This window comes from Crinia signifera, chromosome 11 (assembly GCF_055691185.1).
Source record: "Crinia signifera chromosome 11, ASM5569118v1, whole genome shotgun sequence".
NCBI classification, from domain to species: domain Eukaryota; kingdom Metazoa; phylum Chordata; class Amphibia; order Anura; family Myobatrachidae; genus Crinia; species Crinia signifera.
Genome location: NC_139227.1, coordinates 45782708 through 45803663, shown reverse-complemented (window position 1 = coordinate 45803663; position 20956 = coordinate 45782708). Strand labels below are relative to the sequence as shown.

The 20956-nt window shown below is 45.4% G+C and overlaps 1 protein-coding gene across 3 annotated transcripts in view; it reads left to right on the top strand.

The window, feature by feature from the left end:
- Positions 1–20956, top strand: part of MYLK3 (myosin light chain kinase 3) — an 87682-nt gene that overhangs the window by 24411 nt on the left and 42315 nt on the right. The window contains exon 1 of one of the 3 annotated variants that reach the window (XM_083163694.1): positions 3233–3893. The exons of the other annotated variants lie outside the window; for them this stretch is intronic. Within the exon in view, the coding sequence (XP_083019820.1) occupies positions 3378–3893 (516 nt within the window). The 5' untranslated portion in view covers positions 3233–3377. Of the gene's footprint in view, positions 1–3232; positions 3894–20956 lie in introns of those variants that run through there. 3 annotated transcript variants of the gene reach the window in all.

Here is a 20956-nt window from a genome sequence, read left to right as displayed (position 1 = left end):
TAGAACCATTGATGGTGATCATCAATAGATAAACCACCAATGGCCATTTCTTTGGTCCTAACTTTGGCCCTTATTCTAATTCGGACGGTACGGCCCGCGTGCGGCCGTACCGCCGATGTTTTTATTCTGCACATGCGCAGAGGTCAATCTGCGCATGTGCAGCCCCCTTCGCCGCAGACGTATTTCGTCCGCCGCAAAGGGGGCGTATAGGGGCGTGAGAGGCTTCATGCCCTCATTTCCCTATGTGTACGCCCCGCGTTTCATGGGCGTTCCCATGCAAACGCGGGGCGTATGCATGGTAATGAGGGCATGACGCAACTCATGGGGGCGGAAAGCTGACGTCGCCGGATGTCAGCTTTCAGCCCCCATACAAGCTACCACACGGACGATTGTCCGTGTGGTCTCAGCTTGCGGGAGCTGCCGGGGCGTGCGGACCTGCCTTCGATGGTCGACGACCATCGAATGCAGGGGGCAGCTCCCACCATGGTGGAGGCGTACGCCTCCACCATTTTTATGCGGATCGCCAGCCGTCCGTGTACGGACGGCCGTGGCGATCCGTAGGGTGGGCGGGGATTGGTTTGTGCGGCCGGAGCCCCGTGTGCGGCTCTGGCCGCACCAACCAGAATAAGGGCCTTTGTTATCTTGCGCATCCATATATTACTGCTGTGCATGTACCCTGGTACTTACAAATCCTTACAGCAAAGGGAGCCGGGCCAGGGGTTGGAGCCGGGGTGTGTGTAGATGTCATCATAGGACAGTAAAGCAGTGACAGTCTATGCAAAATGCGCAGTGGATGACCACCTACATATTATATGGTTTGGAGGGAGAGGACTTAATTGGGCTCAACCCTGGTGCATGATAAAACATGCAGCACGCACAGTGGCGGATTTAGGGGGAAGGCACCCGGGCATGTGCCCCCCTGTCATTTAATTTTGTAGCTGAGGACCAGGGCTTTCCAACGAGCCCAGCCCCGTGTTTCTAGCCCCCCGGGAACCGAAGATATCGCATGGCAAAGCTGTAACGTTTTTTCCCCATAAGATAATATGGGACCCGTCAATTCCGACCCCCACCCGGTTCCGACGGCTGCCAGTTCCCCAGCTGGCATCAGAAGCTTGAGGTTGAATTCATTCAATTCCAAATCGCTGGGCCTTCAATATGATACCAGGCTGGTCCATATCGGTCAATTGGTTCCGGAGATATTGCGTGTAAACCAATTTTTTTTTTATTTTTATTAAATTTCATAGCTGTTCATGTTCTTTGAGGGCAGATTACTCTGGAACCAAACGTTCCAGTTTCACTGGACCAAAATCATTCAAAGCCCACTCAAAAGTTCTTCAATATGATACTTGTCTCATGTAAATGGGTCAGTTGGTTCCGAAGATATAGCCGGTTAAATCAGATAATGGGTTAAAGGGAGGGGAGTGGTGGTTTTCTCTCTCCCTCACACCAGAAAATGCAGGGACTAGGCTGGTGTAAAAGGGGCCAACCTGGGAATGCATTTTCTGGTGTGAAAGGGGTATTTTTTCATATAGCCGGGACCTGCAGTGCTCTGAATACAGCCAGGCTCTGCTACTGTCAGTGGCTATCACTTTTGGCGGCAGCTGTCCCCCATTTACCGCAAGCATGTATTCCCCCTTGGCAATGAGCATGTAATCCCACATGGCAACGAGCATGGAACCTCTGGCAATGAGCATGGAACCCTTGTCAATGAGAATGTAGATAAGCAGCACTTATGTAGCATAATTTTTAATAGGCATTATGGTGTTTGGCATAACACATAATGGACATAATGGCGTGTAACTTAACGTGTAATGGACATTATGGTGTAAATGTTTAATGCCGGCCTTTGGTGGACAATGTCGCTGTTTATGAAGTGTATTGTGAATTTTGGCTTAATCTGTGTGGCATTATGTGACTTCTGGCTCAATCCGTGTGGCATTATGTGAATTTTGGCTCAATCCGTGTGGCATTATGTGAATTTTGGCTCAATCCATGTGGCATTATGTGAATTTTGACACAATCCATGTGGCATTATGTGAATTTTGGATCATTCCATTTGGCATCATGTGTATAATGGGGTCTAGTATTTTTTTGCATAATGTGTAGAAGTTGTATATGGTGTTGTACACTACACTCAAGGACACGCCCCCTGTTGAGTGGCCACACCCCCTTTTCCAGAGCGCGCCTTCTGCGCACGCACAACTACATCCATCACTTTTGCCGCCATGGTGGGCCTGCGTACTTTAAATGCCAGGGCCTATTTTTAATCCCATTCCCACCCTCTCTCTGCCACTCTCTTAGCATGTACACTAGCACCACTAACACCGCCCCTCCCCCACCCAAACCCTCTTTTATCAAGGTGCCCCCCCCTGTCATTTTATCCTGGATCCGCCCCTGAGCACGCATATACTGCTGCATAGAAATATTAAGGTAATTGTGCTGGGACGAGACCCGGGGGGCAGTCCAGCTGCTCAGAGAGCACTAAACATGCCCTCAAAATAATATAAATGGGGGCTGTGGTGCTGGGTCACACCCCCTTGACCCTAGCCCAAACCACCCATCTCAAGACCCGCCCCTGTTTCAGATGCGATTACCACACCGGCATGGCAGGTCCTGAAACCATAACGGGCATATTGGGGGGGAGGGGGGGGGGTGCATGATAAATAACAGTACATTAAAGGACAACCTTTGAATGTAATTCTGCGGAATCCTTATATTTCGAAAATAAAATTAGACATAAATGAACTGATTCCCTTAAGCCAGTAAGTCAGTGTATTGGGAGACGCAGGGCCCGCTATCATCAGATTCCGTCTACAAAGAGCTGAAAGTATGTGAGCTGTGTATACTTGTAATTGTGGTCTATTTTTAGCCGGAAGTGACAGCCAAATTGACGACCTTTGTCATTCCTATTGTGCATTCAGCCTATTACAATGTGGATGTTTCTTGTAAAAAGACATATTGGTGCCTCTGCGTCAGTGTCTGCAAAACTCTATTTAATGGCTTTTTTGTTTTATACAAGACGTCATAGATTGGATTTAGGAAAAGCTGATGTCCTCCCCTCACTCATATCAGATACCAACCCTGTCAATTCTCAGCATGCTTATCCATCACCGGCCTCTCAGGAAAGAATGTAAAATGTCTCTGTGACGTCCAAAGGTACCCCCCCCCCCCCCAATAAAAGTTCAGTGCCAAGTTTAGTCAGTTGTTTAGAGGCCTCACAATGAAAAAGCAGATAGCACACAAGTAATTTAATGCCTGTCCTGCTGTCTACAGTTACCACACGGAGGCTCCTGTAGGACCATAAATACTCATTGATGCCCTAGAGGGATAAACAGGACGAGGGCAGATTAAGTGTATTTGTGTGCGCCATTACAACCATGAGTAAACAGGATTCCCTAACATCTTGCTTGGCCAAAATGTACGAGAGCAAGTGTGACCATGCTGCAGGGCCTGGAAAAGCTCCAACCAAGAGTCCAGGAGGGGTCAACAGCTTGGACAAGAAGGTCAATGTCCTCAACGAGAAGATGGACAAACTCTTAAACATCCAGGAAGATGTCATCGACAAGTTGGCTTTGGTCCATTACGGCATGGACACGATAATGGATAAGCTATCGGCACTCCATGGGCCTAACCTCGAAATTGTAGGGGGATGCGACCACAAAGGTGACACTCAGCAGGTCACTGGCCCAGGAGCTTGCCATGAATTTGTGCACTTGCTGAAAATATTGCATGCTGATTCCATCATCCAGCAGGGAAAGCTGGACAGCCTGGAAAGAATGGTCTCCACCGTTGATAAGGTTGTGGCGTTTGTAGGGAAAACGCTAAGGAATTCAAAAATTATGGATTTTATTCTCAATGGTACAGTGCCGTGGCGGAGAGAGTCGCAGGAAGAGGTGGGTTACTTGGATAGCATGGCTGCATTTCATTCATGTGAGAGGCAATGCTGGAATTCTCTTCAGGTAGATGTCATGTGAGGGATCATTGTGTATGTACAGTAGGTAGGCGATGTCCCATGTTAGGGATTACTGTGTATGTACGGTATATGTAGGTGAGGGATCACTGTATGTACAGTAGGTAGGTGAGGGATCACTGTTTGTACAGTAGGTAGGTGAGGGATCACTGTATGCACAGTAGGTAGGTGAGGGATCACTGTGTATTCACAGAAGTTAGGGGAGGGATTATTGTGTAAGTACAGTAGGTAGGGGAGGGATCACTGTGTATGTACAGTAGGTAGGCGATGTCCCATGTTAGGGATTACTGTGTATGTACGGTAGATAGGCGATGTCTCATGTGAGGGATCACTGTGGATGTACAGTAGGTAGGTGAGAGATCACTGTATGTACAGTAGGTAAGCAATGTCCGGTCTGAGGGATCAATGTGTAGGTAGGCAATGTCTCATTTAAGGGATCTCTGTGTATGTATGGTATGTAGGTAAGGGATCACTGTGTATGTATGGTAGGTAGGTAAGGGATCACTCTGTATGTATGGTAGGTAGGTAAGGGATCACTGTGTATGTATGGTAGGTAGGTGAGGGATCACTGTGTATGTATGGTAGGTAGGTAAGGGATCACTGTGTATGTATGGTAGGTAGGTAGGTGAGGGAACACTGTATGTATGGTAGGTAGGCAAGGGATCACTCTGTATGTATGGTAGGTAGGTAAGGGATCACTGTGTATGTATGGTAGGTAGGTGAGGGATTATTGTGTATGTACAGTAGGTATGTAAGGGATCACTGTGTATGTACAGTATGTAGGTGAGGGATCACTGTATGTACAGTAGGTAGGTGAGGGATCACTGTTTGTACAGTAGGTAGGTGAGGGATCACTGTATGCACAGTAGGTAGGTGAGGGATCACTGTGTATTCACAGAAGTTAGGGGAGGGATTATTGTGTAAGTACAGTAGGTAGGGGAGGGATCACTGTGTATGTACAGTAGGTAGGTGAAGAATCACTGTGTATGTACAGTAGGTAGACGATGTCTTGTCTGAGGGATCACTGTGTATTCACAGTAGGTAGGTGAGCGATTACTGTGTATGTACAGTAGGGAGGCAATGTCCTGTCAGGGGGATCACTGTGTATGTTCAGTAGGTAGGTGAGGGATAACTGTGTATCTACAGTATGTAGGTGAGGGATAACTGTGTATGTACAGTAGGTAGGCGATGTCCCGTGTGAGGGATCAGTGTGTATGTACAGTTGGTAGGTGAGAGATCAGTGTATGTACAGTAGGTAGGCAATCTCTCAATTGAGGGATCACTGTGTATGTACGGTAGGTAGGTAAGGGATCACTGTGTATGTACAATAGGTAGGTGATGTCCTATCTGAGGGATCACTGTGTATGTACAGTAGGTAGGCGATGTCCTGTCTGAGGGATCACTGTGTATGCACAGTAGGTAGGTGAGGGATCACTGTATGTGCAGTAGGTAGGTGAGGGATAATTGTGTATGTACAGTAGTTAGGCGATGTCCTGTCTGGGGGATCACTGTGTATGTACAGTGAGTAGGTGATGTCCTGTCTGAGAGATCACTCACTGTATGTACAGTAGGTAGGTGAGGGATCACTGTGTATGTACAGTAGTTAGGTGATGTCCTAACTCAGAGATCACTGTGTATGTACAGTAGGTATGTGAGAGATCACTGTGTATGTATGGTAGGTAGGTAGGTGAGGGAACACTGTGTATGTATGGTAGGTAGGCAAGGGATCACTCTGTATGTATGGTAGGTAGGTAAGGGATCACTGTGTATGTATGGTAGGTAGGTGAGGGATTATTGTGTATGTACAGTAGGTAGGTAAGGGATCACTGTGTATGTACAGTATGTAGGTGAGGGATCACTGTATGTACAGTAGGTAGGTGAGGGATCACTGTTTGTACAGTAGGTAGGTGAGGGATCACTGTATGCACAGTAGGTAGGTGAGGGATCACTGTGTATTCACAGAAGTTAGGGGAGGGATTATTGTGTAAGTACAATAGGTAGGGGAGGGATCACTGTGTATGTACAGTAGGTAGGTGAAGAATCACTGTGTATGTACAGTAGGTAGACGATGTCTTGTCTGAGGGATCACTGTGTATTCACAGTAGGTAGGTGAGCGATTACTGTGTATGTACAGTAGGGAGGCAATGTCCTGTCGGGGGGATCACTGTGTATGTTCAGTAGGTAGGTGAGGGATAACTGTGTATCTACAGTATGTAGGTGAGGGATAACTGTGTATGTACAGTAGGTAGGCGATGTCCCGTGTGAGGGATCAGTGTGTATGTACAGTTGGTAGGTGAGAGATCAGTGTATGTACAGTAGGTAGGCAATCTCTCATTTGAGGGATCACTGTGTATGTACGGTAGGTAGGTAAGGGATCACTGTGTATGTACAATAGGTAGGTGATGTCCTATCTGAGGGATCACTGTGTATGTACAGTAGGTAGGCGATGTCCTGTCTGAGGGATCACTGTGTATGCACAGTAGGTAGGTGAGGGATCACTGTATGTGCAGTAGGTAGGTGAGGGATAATTGTGTATGTACAGTAGTTAGGCGATGTCCTGTCTGGGGGATCACTGTGTATGTACAGTGAGTAGGTGATGTCCTGTCTGAGAGATCACTCACTGTATGTACAGTAGGTAGGTGAGGGATCACTGTGTATGTACAGTAGTTAGGTGATGTCCTAACTCAGAGATCACTGTGTATGTACAGTAGGTATGTGAGAGATCACTGTGTATGTACAGTAGGTAGGCAATGTCCTGTTTGAGGGATCACTGTATATGCACAGTAGGTAGGTGAGGGATCACTGTGTATGTACAGTAGGTAGGCGATGCCCTGTCTGAGGGATCACTGTGTATGCACAGTAGGTAGGTGAGGGATCACTGTGTATGTACAGTAGGTAGGCGATGCCCTGTCTGAGGGATCACTGTGTATGCACAGTAGGTAGGCGATGTCCTGTCTGAGGGATCACTGTGTATGCACAGTAGGTAGGTGAGGGATCACTGTGTATGTACATGAGGTAGGTGCGGGATCACTGTATATGTACAGCATAGTTGCCTACCCTCCTGCATTCTGCAGGAGACTCCCTGAAATAGCAGCAATCTCCCTCTCTCCCTCATTAGTCTAGCAATCTCCCTCATTTCACCCAGCCCACATTACACTGTTACATTTTTGGGGAAAAAAGGAATGAGAGACAGATACAATTACATTGAATCATCAGCACCATTTCCCAGCACTGTACCAAGTATAGTATCTCTTACTAACTGCTTTGGCCTCATCTACATTTGGATATAAGTAATTCTACAAGATTCCTCTCAGATGTAGCAGAACACACCCACGCTTCTAGGTGCCACGCTCCCAATCTCTTTTCACAATCTCTCCATCTATGGAACTAGAAACGCCCTTTGGGAGGAGCGTGACACGCCCCCTCAATGGGGCACTGTGCAAAATTCTACTACCAACTATAATCTCCCTGAAACTAGTTTTTAAAAGTAGGCAAGTATGATGTACAGTAGGTAGGCAATGTCCTGTCTGAGGGATCACTGTGTATGAGCAGTAGGTAGGTGAGGGATCACTGTGTATGTGCAGTAGGTAGGTGAGGGATCATTGTGTATGTAGGTAGGTCATTGTGTATGTAAGCAATTCGCTGAGCGACACCTTGATGTCAGCCTCCCACCACACATCCGCATGCCCATGCCCAGCATTTCCATTTCCATGAAATGCTGGGTGTTCCTATGGGCAACATCTGATTCCCCAGTCACACGCCTCCGGCCTGCACCACTCCGTGCAAACAGTTTGGCAATTATACAAGTCGCCGAAGCCGCTCGCCCATGGAACCTGCACATGCGCATAAGCTATTATGCACATGCGCACAAGAAAATCCTTGGTCCCCCCTGTGAACGCAGGGGGACCAAACTAATCAGAGTCCTTGTGTAAGAGCTGTCCTTTATAACTCACCTTACAGTTCTGATGCATGCTCTCATTATACAATAAAGAGGTGAAGGATTAAATATTCAGTCCCTGTAACCCTTTACCTACTCCAGTGATCCCGGCAAGACCAAGGGCCAAGGGCCCACTTCAATTTAATGAGAGATTTTAAACCACTTCACAGGAAATGAGACGGTGAGTTTTGGCTCATTGATGTGTCTGTAAGGCACTGCAGAACCCTTCTGGTGCCCTATAAATGAACAATGATTAGGTATATACACTGAGTGGCCAAATTATTATGACCACTTGACACTTACACGCAGATCGGCCATAACTTCATGTTGTTGCCGCTAGAGGGCAGGATAGCTGTAGGGAATGCAGGACAACTGAAGCATCAATTGCACTGTGTTGCTTGCGAAGAAATGGGCAAAAAATGTAATTTAACTGAGTTTGAACGTGGGACGATTATAGGCGCTCGAACCGTCGGAACCAATATCAGCAAAGCGGCTGCACGTGAAGTGTTTGAGAGCAGCAGTTATTAATGTCTCCAAAATGTCTCCAGTTCGCAAAGGAGCACAAGGATTGGACAGTAGATGACTGGAAAAGGGTCATGTGGTCCGATGAATCGCGTTTTCAATTACCATGCAGATGGCAGGGTGCGAATATGGAGAAAACACAAAAGCATGGACCCCAGCTGCATTTCCACAACACTTCAAGCTGGTGGAGGCAATATTATGGCTTGGGGGATGTTTTCTTGGCATTGTATGGGTCCTTTGATTACTATGGAACAATGTCTGATTGGCCAAGGGTATTTGAGTGTTATTGCAGATCAAGTACATCCTGTTATGTTAATGGTGTACCCTGCCAGGGATGGATACTTGCAGCAGGACAATGCTCCCTGTCATAAAGCTGGCATTGTCCACAGATGGTTCAAAGAGCATGACAGAGACTTTACCTTGCTTAGTTGATAAATAGAAAGGTGTGATTGGTGCGCTCAGGGCAGGCGACAGGGGGGGTCAAAGGGGACACTCGTACCGGGCCCGACCAGTTGAGGGGCTCCAAGACTTTGAGGGACTGAGGGTCTGAAAGCATGGCTGCCTAATCACTCGTCTGGCTACCTGTACTAATGAGTTTAGTGACATCACGCAACACACTAAACCATACAACACACAAGGCTGTGCCCTCCCATCTCTGCCGTATTATACAGATCGAGTATCCCGTATCCGGGCATCCATTATCCGAATTATTCCAAAAACCGTGGTTTTTGGAATCATTCGAATAATTTTTTATTCCCCCCCCCAACCCTCTTTTCATACTTACCAAGTCCCAGGGCATCCACAGCAGGCCTCCGGCATCTTCTCCAGGGTCTCCAATGGTCCCAGGAATGCATTGCGCGAGTGTGCGCCGGTGACGTCACCGGTGCGCGCGCACACCCGCGCAATGCATTCCTGGGACCGCTGGAGACCCAGAGAAGATGCCGGAGGCCTGCTGTGGACGCCCGGGGACTGCGTGGACGCCGAGGGACCACTGGACACTGAGGGACCACTGGACACCATCAGGGGACAGGTAAGTATGGAAAAAAAATGTATTCGAAAAATTCCCCTATCCGGATAGGGGATACTCAACCTGTATTGCATTGTAAATATTAATGATCTATTTACTTCTAATAATAAAAAAATACATTCAATATGCAATGTAATAAGAATCCGCGTTCAGTGTTGGGGGCCCCCGAGATATCCGTGTTCCGGGCCCCAAGATTTTTGTTGCCAGCCCTGGGTGCGCTACTAACTGCAGCTGGTACTGGGGTTCTCAACTGTATTTTTTACAAATAATTTATTATTAATAATATACTAAAATATATTATGGAATTCCATAAAAAATATAAAAAAATGAACATCAATACATATATGATGAAATAATGCAATGCATTTGTAAACCAATAATCATTTTAAAAATAGTTGTATGATGCATACTACCATACGGGCATGAAGATTTGGACTGGATTATCTCCCAATTTAGCAGCAGATGGACACCAGGTGGCCAGTAAGTCCCAAAAGCAGAGAGTTCCTCTGAAGGGGCATAGGTAAACCTGGATGACATTTATTTATTATTTATTTACAGTTTCTTATATAGAGCAGCAGATTCCGTTGCGCTTTACAATGGTAGACAGTGATAAAACAAACTGGGTAACAACAGACAGACATGGAGGTAGGAGAGCCCTGCTGCAAGCTTACAATCTATAGGGACATAGGAAACACAAGGACAAGCACCAGTAATAGCATAGCAGTCCCAACAAGTTGCAAGTCCTGAAGAAAAGCTTTATAATACATACAGTAAGTGCCTCAGAGGGTTATGCATGTGGTACTTAAATATGATAGGCTTGCCTGAAGAGGTGAGTTTTCAGGGAATGCTTGAAAGTTTGGAGGCTAGTGGAGATTCTTATTGTGCGTGGAAGGGCATTCCATAGGATGGGAGCAGCCCAATGAAAGTCCTGTAATAGTGAGTGGGAGCTAGTGATCCGTGCAGAAGAGAGACGCAGATCTTGTGCAGAACGGAGTGGTCGAGATGGGAGATATTTTGTGATAAGTACAGAGATATATGCTGGTGCAGTATGGTTAATAGCTTTTTATGCTAGTAGAAGTGTTTTATACTAAATACGGTAAGATACAGGTAACCAATGTAGGGACTGGCAGAGCGGATCGGCAGACGATGAGCGTCTTGCAAGGAAGATCAGCCTAGCAGCGGCATTTAAAATGGATTGTAGTGGTGAGAGTCTGTTCTTGGGAAGACCAGTTAGGAGACTATTGCAATAATCAATGTGGGATATAATGAGTGCATGGATAAGAGATTTGGTAGTGTCTTGTGTGAGATACGGTCGTATTTTGGATATGTTTTTTAGATGCATGTAACATGATTTGGAGACAGATTGAATGTGGGGAAGAAAGGATAGTTCAGAGTCGAGGATGACCCCTAAGCAATGAGCTTGTGGGGTAGGGTAGATTGTCGAGTTGTCAACAGTGATGAAGATATCAGGGTGCTAACTGTTCTTAGTTGGTGGGAATACAAGTAATTCTGTTTTGGAAATATTGAGTTTGAGTTGGCGAGAAGACATCTAAAAAAAATAAGAAAGGTGCCGGATGGGGTCCCGACAGTCATTCACCCAACGTCGGGCTACCGAATGTCAAAACACCGACATCCGGGTTCCCGACGGCTATTTTCCCCTATAGAGGGAGAATAGAATAGGTGGCTCGCGCAGCAAGCCACCGTGCCCCGAAGGGGCTTTGTTGCGCTCGCCATGCTGTCTGCGTCCGGCAAGTCGGGATCCCGACTTCGGGATAATGACTGTCGGGATCCTGACTGTAGGACCAGTGGCGTAACTACTGTAAGGCAGCCCCAGCTGAGCTTGGGGGAGCAAGCCACAGTGTGGTCTGTGTGGGCGCAGGCACCCGCTCAATGCACTGATATGATGCTGCCTGTCGCCGCCCACTTGCTGAGCACCAGAGGCTAGTCAGCCACAGCATGGGTGCGGCCATGGCAGAGATATTGGCCACTGTGTACAGAATGGATGGACGTGATAGGGCGACCTGGGATGCGTCGGAGCCAAGTGTCTGCTGGTCTCTCTTCCTCTATCCTGCTTCAGCTTCTCCGTTAAGCGTGGGGAAGCATGCTGGAGAGGATTCCGGGGGGGGGCACAAATTTTTTGACAGGGGGGAGCAAAATTTATAGTTACGCCACTGTGTCGGACCCCTATACCACACCCAATGAGATGGCAGAGAGACATTCAGAGACTCGGCCCAAAACCACTGGTGACAACTCTGGGGTTGATAGATAGATTTGAGTATCATCCACATATAAGTGATTAGTTTGCCAAGCAAGGAAGTATAGATATAGAAGAGCAAAGGACCTAAGACTGAGCCTTGCGGAACTCCGACTGACAGAGGTAGTGAAGAGGAAGTAGAGTCAGAGTCAGAGAAGTGAACACTGATAGAGCGATCAGATAGGTAAGATGTGAACCAGGAAAGGGCTGCATCATTAAGACCTAGGGAGTGTAGTGTTTGTAAAAGAAGAGTGTGATCCACCGTGTGAAATGCAGCAGAAAGATCTAGAAGAATAAGTAGTGAGTAATGGCCTTTAGACTTAGCAGTTACCAGATCATTCACCACTTTAGTCAGTGCTGTCTCAGTGGAATGTTGAGAGCGAAAGCTTGACTGAAGCGGGTCTATTAGGGTGTGAGAGTTAAGAAAGTTTGTGGGGCGAGAGTAGACAAGTCTCTCCAGTAGCTTGGAGAGGCATGGGAGCTGAGAGATAGGACGATAGTTAGAGAGAGAGAGTTAGGGTCAGAATTGTGGGGTTTTTTTGAGCAGAGATGTAAAAGAACCAGTAGTAAGAGAGAAATTGCAGATTTTAGTTAAGGTTGGAAAAAGTACAGGAGATAGATTTTTAATGACTTGTGCAGGTATAGGATCAAGAGGAGAGGTAGTAGAGTAGGAGGATAAGAAGAGTGCGGATACTTCCTTTTCATTTGTGGGCTCAAATGAAGAGAAAGTGCCGGAGGGTTCAGGTGGGGAAGAGAGTGGGTTAGAGGTAGTGGAAGAGCATACCATTTCATCTCGGATGTTATCAATCTTGTCCTTAAAGAAGGAGGCAAGTTCTTGTGCACTGATGGTAGCCGGTGGGGGAGGAGGGGGAGAGTACAGAAGAGACTTAAAGGTGTTAAAAAGTCGCTTAGGGTTGGTGGCATGAGAATAGATGAGAGATTGGTAGTATGTTTGTTTGGCAGTGTCCAAAGCATTGCAGTAGGAGTGGTAGCTAGTCTTATATGTGAGGAAATCAGTCATATTACGAGATTTATGCCATTGGCGTTCTACTTTGCATGACTGATTTCGTAGTTGTCTTGTTGTTTTGGAGTGCCACGGTTGGCATCTAAGCCTACGTGGGGTATAGTGGGTAGCTGGAGCCACGTCATCAAGGGCTGTTTCAAGAGTCTGGTAGAGGTGGGAAACAGTTAACAGGTGAAGGCATAAAGAGTTATAACACTGTACTAGAAGGCTGTGCCCCACCCGGGAGATTTCTTCATATCCTATCTTGGATATTTTTGTTTGAGAGGTGGGAAACAGCAGAGTTAGGAAAGGTAAATGTAGAAATTAGTGAAAGCTGTTGTTGCAGGGAGGTGGAAAGTTGTGGAAAATGAATAGCAATAGTATTTCTGCGGGTTAAAGTAGGCATGCATGATTTCTGTGTCAGTGAGCTTGGGATAAAGGAGGAGAGCTAGAGGGTAATGAGATTGTGATCAGAGAGAGGGAAGGGAGTGTTCGTAAAATCAGAGAGTACAGCCTGGTGAAAACAAGGTCAAGGCAGTGGCCTCCCTCATTAGCAGAGGCGTCGGGCCACTGGGAGAGGCCGAGAGAGGAGGTTAGAGAGAGGAGTTTGGAAGCATGCAAAGATGGTGGACTGTCAATAGCAATATTGAAGTCACCCAGGATGATAGTGGAGATGTCAGAGGATAAGAAATGGGGGAGCCAGGCAGAGAAATCTTTCAGAAATTGAGATTTCGGAAGCCCAGGTGGGTGATAGCAGCCACACGCATAGAGAAAGGGGAAAAAACCTGAATGGACTTGTGCAAGTCTTTAGCTGCTTCGGATTGCCTTCCGGATAAGTTTTTATGGAAATTTGATAGTAGAAGATAAAACAATGTCCATCGTCCATATAGTAGCCCTCAGTAGCATTTGCAGGGTATTGTGGCTCAACACGTTTCCCTGGGATCAACTGCGCAGCTTCCTCAGGAGCAGAAGGAAGCTGGGAGATTGATCCCAGGGAAACGTGTTGAGCCACAATATTTTTTTATGGAATTCCATAATATATTTTAGTATATTATTATTAATATATTCTTTGTAAAAGATACCGTTCCTACTTAGTGTTTTCTCCACCACCTTGCTTAGTTGGCCTGCACAATCATCAGTTCTCATTCCAATTGAGAATCTGTGGGATGAGATCGAACAGGACATCAGGCAGCTGGATCAAGTACCATCAAATCTTAAGGAATTGGAAAGTGCAGTTCATCGGATATGGTTTCAAATTCCTCATACCACCTACCAACATCTCAGAGTCTATGGCAAGAAGAATCCATGCAGTATTAACCCCTTCCCGACATTTGACGTACATTTACGTCATGGTCGGGATGTACTTCCCGACACATGGCATAAATGTACGTCATGAATGTAAACTGTCACCGCGTCTATAGACGCGGTGACAGAGGGACGATGGCTGCTGTCCCTGACAGCAGACATCTTCCCTCATTGCCCAGGGGGGGCAGCGATGCCCCCCCCCCATCGGCGATCGCTATCATTGGCTGTTCAAATGTGAACAGCCAATTACAGCGTTTTCTGTGTACCAGCGAATAACGTCGCTCGGTAACACAGGGATCGGTGGTGATTGGTGCTGTTAAGTACAGCACCAATCACCACCGGGTGTAAAGGGCTCACTGGTGGTCACCCCACCTGCCCCCAAGGCTGTGATTGGTCCGTCGGACCGACGGACCAATCACAGCCATTACACCTCACAGAAAATAATGGAGACAGCCCTGCAGCCGCCATTCCGGTCAGGAACAGCGTGCAGAGCGGTCTCCATGCCCATCTGTCCCCTTATACTGACCTGATCAGCGTTGGTGGCATCCGTGCTGCCAGCTGCTGGTGCTTCCTGGTTGCTGTGGTTGCTGTTGCTTCCTGCTGCTGCTGCAGCGTCATTGTGTCAGAGAATATAATATTGTGTGATATAATTTTGTCTCTGCTGCCCCCTGCTGCCCCCCTTTTGTGCTGATCAGTATAAATTAACTGATCAGCAACTTTTTTGGGGTGCAGGGATTTTTTTTTATATATACCCTGTCAGGTATCACCAAAAGTTGTGTGCCTGCTGCCCCTCACTGCTAATCAGTGTTGCATCACTGATCAACAGTTGTTGTTTTTTTTGAGGGTGCTGTGGGGGTTTTTTTTTTTTTTTTTTTACAGCCACAGTGATTTTGTGGGTGTCCTGTGGCCGCTGAGCGCTGATCAGTGACGTACATCACTGATCAGCATTTTTGGCACAGGGTTGATCTATTTTTTTTTTTGAGCGCTGATCAGTGACGGACGTTACTGACCAACATCTGTGCTCAATTTTTGGCGCAGGAGCTTTTTTTTTTTCTTTTAACTTACATGTGTTAAAGCACTACATACACACTACATACCCCTCGTGTTGAAATAAAGTTTGTACCCCCCCCCTACACTATACACGTGTTGAAACACTACACTTACACAAACACAAAAATAATAAAAATGTCCCAATCATCGCAAAGACTGTTTTCAGCGGAGGAGGCATATGCCCTTATTGCCTCTGACACTGACACAGCCAGTGAAGAAAGCGATGAATTTGCATTCGTCTTAAGCTCCTCTTCCTCCTCTAGTGATGAGGGACCCCCTCAAAGACGCCCCCGTAGAGCAGCTGAGACCCCCCCCCAATGATTGATCTCGTATGGACCCCACCACCAGACAATTTTGAGCCCCAGGTTCCTGAGTTTTTGGCCAACCCAGGAATCCAATTTGATACTACAGGCCTCAAAGAAATTGACTTTTTCAAAGTCTTTTTCTCTGATGATTTTATAAATTTAATGGTGGACCAAAGTAATTTATATGCCCAGCAGTTTATTGCCCAAAACCCCACGTCATCATTTGCTAGGTGGACCCCTGTAGATGCAGTAGAGATGATGACGTTTTGGGGTCTGGTGTTACATATGGGCATAGTTAAAAAGCCAGAAATTAGACAATATTGGAGTACAGATGTTCTGTACAGCACCCCACTTCATCGTATGGCCATGACCCGGACTCGTTTTGAGACGATCCTTAAATTTTTGCATTACAACGATAATGCACAGTGCCCACCCAGAGATGATCCCACCTTTGACCGGCTATTCAAAGTCAGGCCGGTCATTGATCATTTCAGCGCCAAATTTGCTGAGATGTACATCCCCGAAAAATTCATTTGTGTAGACGAGTCACTGATACATTTTAAAGGAAGGGTTAAATTCCGCCAGTACCTTCCCAATAAGAGGGCAAGGTATGGCATAAAAATGTATAAGCTGTGCGAAAGTACCTCAGGGTACATCCACAGGTTTAGGGTATATGAAGGGAAGGACACAAGAATTGAACCGCCAGAATGCCCCCCCTACCTCGTAGGTGTTAGTGGAAAGATTGTCTGGGATTTAGTGCACCCCTTCCTGGATAAGGGTTATCACCTCTATGTGGATAACTTTTACACCAGCATCCCCCTGTTTAAGGCCCTTGGTTCAAGAGGTACAGCAGCTTGCGGTACTGTGCGCAAGAACCAAAGAGGCCTCCCAAAAACGCACGTTGCCCAATTACTGAGAAAGGGTGAAAGCAGGGCACAATCCACCGAAAATATGTTGTTGGTCAAATATAAGGACAAGAGGGATGTCCTTATACTGACAACAATTCACAGAGACAGTACCACCTCCGTCCCTGTACGAGGTACCAGTACCCACACCTCAAAACCTATTTGTATCCTAGATTACAATAAGTACATGGGCGGAGTGGATCTTTCAGATCAGGTACTGAAGCCGTACAGTGCCCTGCGGAAAACAAAAATATGGTATAAGAAGCTGGCCGTGTATATCATCCAGATGGCACTGTATAACGCTTACGTACTATTCCGTTCTACCAGCCAGACTGGGACATTTATGCACTTTCAAGAGGAAGTCATAAAGGGCCTAATATTTGGGAACCAGCAGGCAGAGGGCCCCAGTACTTCTAGTACTGGCCCCAGTACTTCTAGTACTGGCCCCCGTATCAGGGCAGCATTTTCCTAACGAAATCCCCTCCACTGGAAAAAAGGGCAGGACACAAAAAAGGTGCAACGTTTGCTATAAAAAGGGAATAAGAAAGCAAACTATTTTCCACTGTGAAACTTGCCCCGACAAACCCGGCCTATGTATGAAGGAGTGTTTTAAAATATACCACACATCTATGGATTATTAGGTTCATCATTTCACCGTGCTTCGGGGGTCTTGCTAATGCGACATAGCACCCACCATTCATTCCACCAGAATCTGTGCTGCAAAATCCAAATATCACTCCTTCCCTTCTGAGTCCTGCCATGCACCCAAATGGTATTTTTTGGTCACATATGAGGCATTGCCGTACTCTGAAGAAATTGCGGCACAGATTTTGGGGTGCTTTGTCTCCTTCAATCCTTGTGAAAATGAAAAATTTTGAGCCAGAACTGCATTTTTGTGTAAAAAAATTTAATTTTTCATTTTCACAGCCCAGTTGTACCAAAATTGGTGAAACCCCTGGGGGTTTAAAATGTACGCTATACCCCTAGATGAATTCCCTGAGGGGTGTAGTTTGCAAAATGGGGTCACTTGTGGGGGGGTTCCACTGTATTGGTGCTTTGGGGGTCTTGCTAATGCGACATAGCACCCACCATTCATTCCACCAGAATCTGTGCTGCAAAATCCAAATATCACTCCTTCCCTTCTGAGTCCTGCCATGCACCCAAATGGTATTTTTTGGTCACATATGAGGCATTGCCGTACTCGGGAGAAATTGCGGCACAGATTTTGGGATGCTTTGTCTCCTTCATTCCTTGTGAAAATGAAAAATTTTGAGCCAGAACTGCATTTTTGTGTAAAAAAAATGTAATTTTTCATTTTCACAGCCCAGTTGTACCAAAATTGGTGAAACCCCTGGGGGTTTGAAATGTACACTATACCCCTAGATGAATTCCCTGAGGGGTGTAGTTTGCAAAATGGGGTCACTTGTGGGGGGGTTCCTAACTTTTAGCATCTTATGGTGCCTAGAAACCTACATGGTGCCTAAAAAATAATCTCATAAAAAGGAGGCTCCAAAATCAAGTAGGTGCTCCTTCTATTATGAAGCCTGTGGTTTGGTCAACGTGCACACTAGGGCCACATATAGGATATTTATGAAAACAAAAGAATTGGGGGAATCAATTTTTAGTCACATTTCTCTAGTAAAATCTACTGTGTTCCTTAGAAAAATGTATTAAAATTGAAAATCTGCAAAAAAAATGAAAGAAATTTCACCTACACTTTGTTTTAATTCCTGTGAAACACCTAAAGGGTTAACAAACTTCCAAAATGCTGTTTTGAATACTGTGAGGGGTGCAGTTTTTGAAATGGCATCATTTATGAGGGTGTCTCACATACAAGTCCCTCAAAGTCACATCAGAACTGAACTGGTCCCTAAAAAAATCAGTGTTTGAAATTTTCTTGAAAATTTGAGAATTTGCTATTCATATTTTAAGCCTCCTAGTGTCCAAAAAAAATAAAAGGAGGTTGAAATAATGATGGCAACATAAAGTAGACATATGGTCTTTGTTAGTTATTAACTATTTTGAGTGGTATGATTATTTGTCTCACAAGCAGAAAATTTAACATTTTGCAAATTGCAAAATTTTCAATTTTTTTACGACATTTTGGTATTTTTCACAAAAAAACACAGACTGTATCGACCAAAATTTACCACTAACTTGAAGGTCAATGTGTCACGAGAAAACAATCTCAAAATCACTGGGATAAGTAAAAGCAAAAAAAAGTTATCCCCACATAAAGTGATACATGTCAGATTTGAAAAAAAGGGCTCTGTCAGGAAGGCAAAAACAGGCTGCGGCGGTAAGGGGTTAAGGGCAAAAGGACAGCGGGTGTTGTTTTATGAATATGAAATGTGAAAGGTATATGCATTATAAGTGAATAACTCTTTAAATAATGACAAATGCTCTAGCATTCTAGTAATTAGTTACTGGGAATAATAAGTAAGTTAACATAGACTAGCCGAATAACTAATGAAAGAGAAATATCTATTTATACACTAACCCCTTTATTTTTGTATTTATTTATTTCATTTTTAAAACAATTACATACATTTAAATATATTTGACTTGCACATGCATGTCCTATATCTCACATATATACACTTACATTCATTTACATACAAACATTTAACGTTTACAGGTCCGTGCTCACTAATCTCGGTTATTTCACGGTGTTTATATGGTGATTTATTTCTGGGTTCTATAGGTTCCTTAATCTTAGATCTAGTCTTGGATCCCCCCAAGTGTTATTCCTTCCTTTTCAATATATTTTTCCCACACTTGCCATTTTTTAGTTGCATTACTTTCTTGTATACCTAGTGTTTCCATCCTATACGCATAGTTTATTTTGCTTATTACTAAGTTTAAAAGTTTGGTGCTTGGTTCTGTTTCCAGTTCTGGGCTATTGCTGTTTTAGCTGCAATATATATCTGGTTTAATACATATTTATTTTTTACTTTAACTTCTTTATTCTATATGTGTAGTAATACCATTTGGGGGGTCAAGTTTATTTTTATGGTTCTGAGGGGTTGGTTCTGCGCTCCACTATTTAATGTTTCTGCGGTGCAGCAGATTCTGGGTTCTTTCGCCTATTAAACCCGGGGTTTTGGTACTGCAATTTTGGTGAATTGCGCACTCGCTGAGTAAACCAATACTGGTGGACCTCTTGTGCTTCTAATATAGATGATGGTAATAATGTACTGCAAAACTGTTGTTAATCGTGAACAAATGCTTTTTATTAACACTTGTAAAAAAAAAAAAGTTTGTCAAAAAAGTGCTGGGTGGGTTGGGGGTAGGGTAAGTCTCATGGACCTCCAATGCTGCAGATCTCACTTCAGTATCTTCTGCAACTTGGGTTGTGTTGTTACTCCCTGGGTGGGAGGTCGGGGTGGTTCTCAGCAGACCTCTGTGGTTGGGCAATGCACAGGGTTTGCTAATGTGGATGGGGCTGGGTGAGGTAGGTGGTGGGAGGCTGATCGGAATGGTGGATGGGCACTGGCAGACTTCTGGTCACAGCGGAAGTCTCTTTGTAGACAAAGTCTGGGTGGTCAAGGAAAGTGACCGGTGGTACCGGTGGGCTGGCGTCCCTGACCCTCCGGTGGTGCACCGTGCACTTACCCGATACCTAGATATGTTGCTAGCAGGAGATGCTTGCCGCGTCTTTTCCTCGAGTCTTCACCGGCGTCCTCACTCGATGCGATAGCCGGCAGTCTGATCCGCACCGCTGTTGCAGTTGCTCACGGCACTTCCGGGTTCGGCTTGACGGCGTCACCCGGGGTGTCAGAGGTCCTGCGGTGGTGCGCGCTCAACTCCTTCTGGAGGAGACTTGTGGGTTGCTGGGTGGGTGCAGGACTTGTGTCCTGGTGTCCAACGTGTTTCGGCACATGTGTGCCTTTATCAAGGATGCAGTAAAGTCTTTGGTGTTCCTGTATTTCTACCCGCCCGGGTGTTCAGCCATTGGTTGCTGGCTCTATAGTGGGCGGGGTTATTGCCTGTCAGCTGTGTTGTTAGTGCTAATCTGTGTTATGCAGCTGTAACTGCGTCCTGTGTGGTTGATGTGTAGACACACCTGTGTGTGTTGACTATGTCGACTCCTCTACTTTTGGTTCTTCACTGGGTAGTCGGCATAATGATGGTTATTGGGGAATTTTGGACATTTATGCGGGGGTTCCTATGTTAATCTCAGAGGAGCGCAGATATTGGGAGTGCTGCAGTAGGAGTGCTACACTCTACATTCTATATATAGGTAGATTTCTGATGATGAAAACGTAGGGGTGGAGGAATGGAGTGGATTGATCACAGACTGGTGCTTGGAAAAGTAAAAGGGATGTAATAAATAAATAAAATGAAAATAAAATTACAATGAATTGAAATGAGATGAAATAATAAACCTTCAATGTACATGTTGATGGTAATGATGATTCACAAAATAAATAATAAAGATTAAAAATTAACTAATAGTTTGAGGCGTGAAGGAAAATTTCTTTCCTTTAACCATAAATGCACATGATGGTACAGTGTTGGGCGCGGAGGTTTCTGGATAGAAGTGTGTTATGTCTATACTATGTCACTTATATTAAAGTCAATGTTGTGTCCTTTGGGTTGCATTGTCTGTAGTTTGTATATCCACCTAAGTTCTTCTTTGTTTATTTTTTTGAAGTAGTCCCCCCCTCTCCAATTG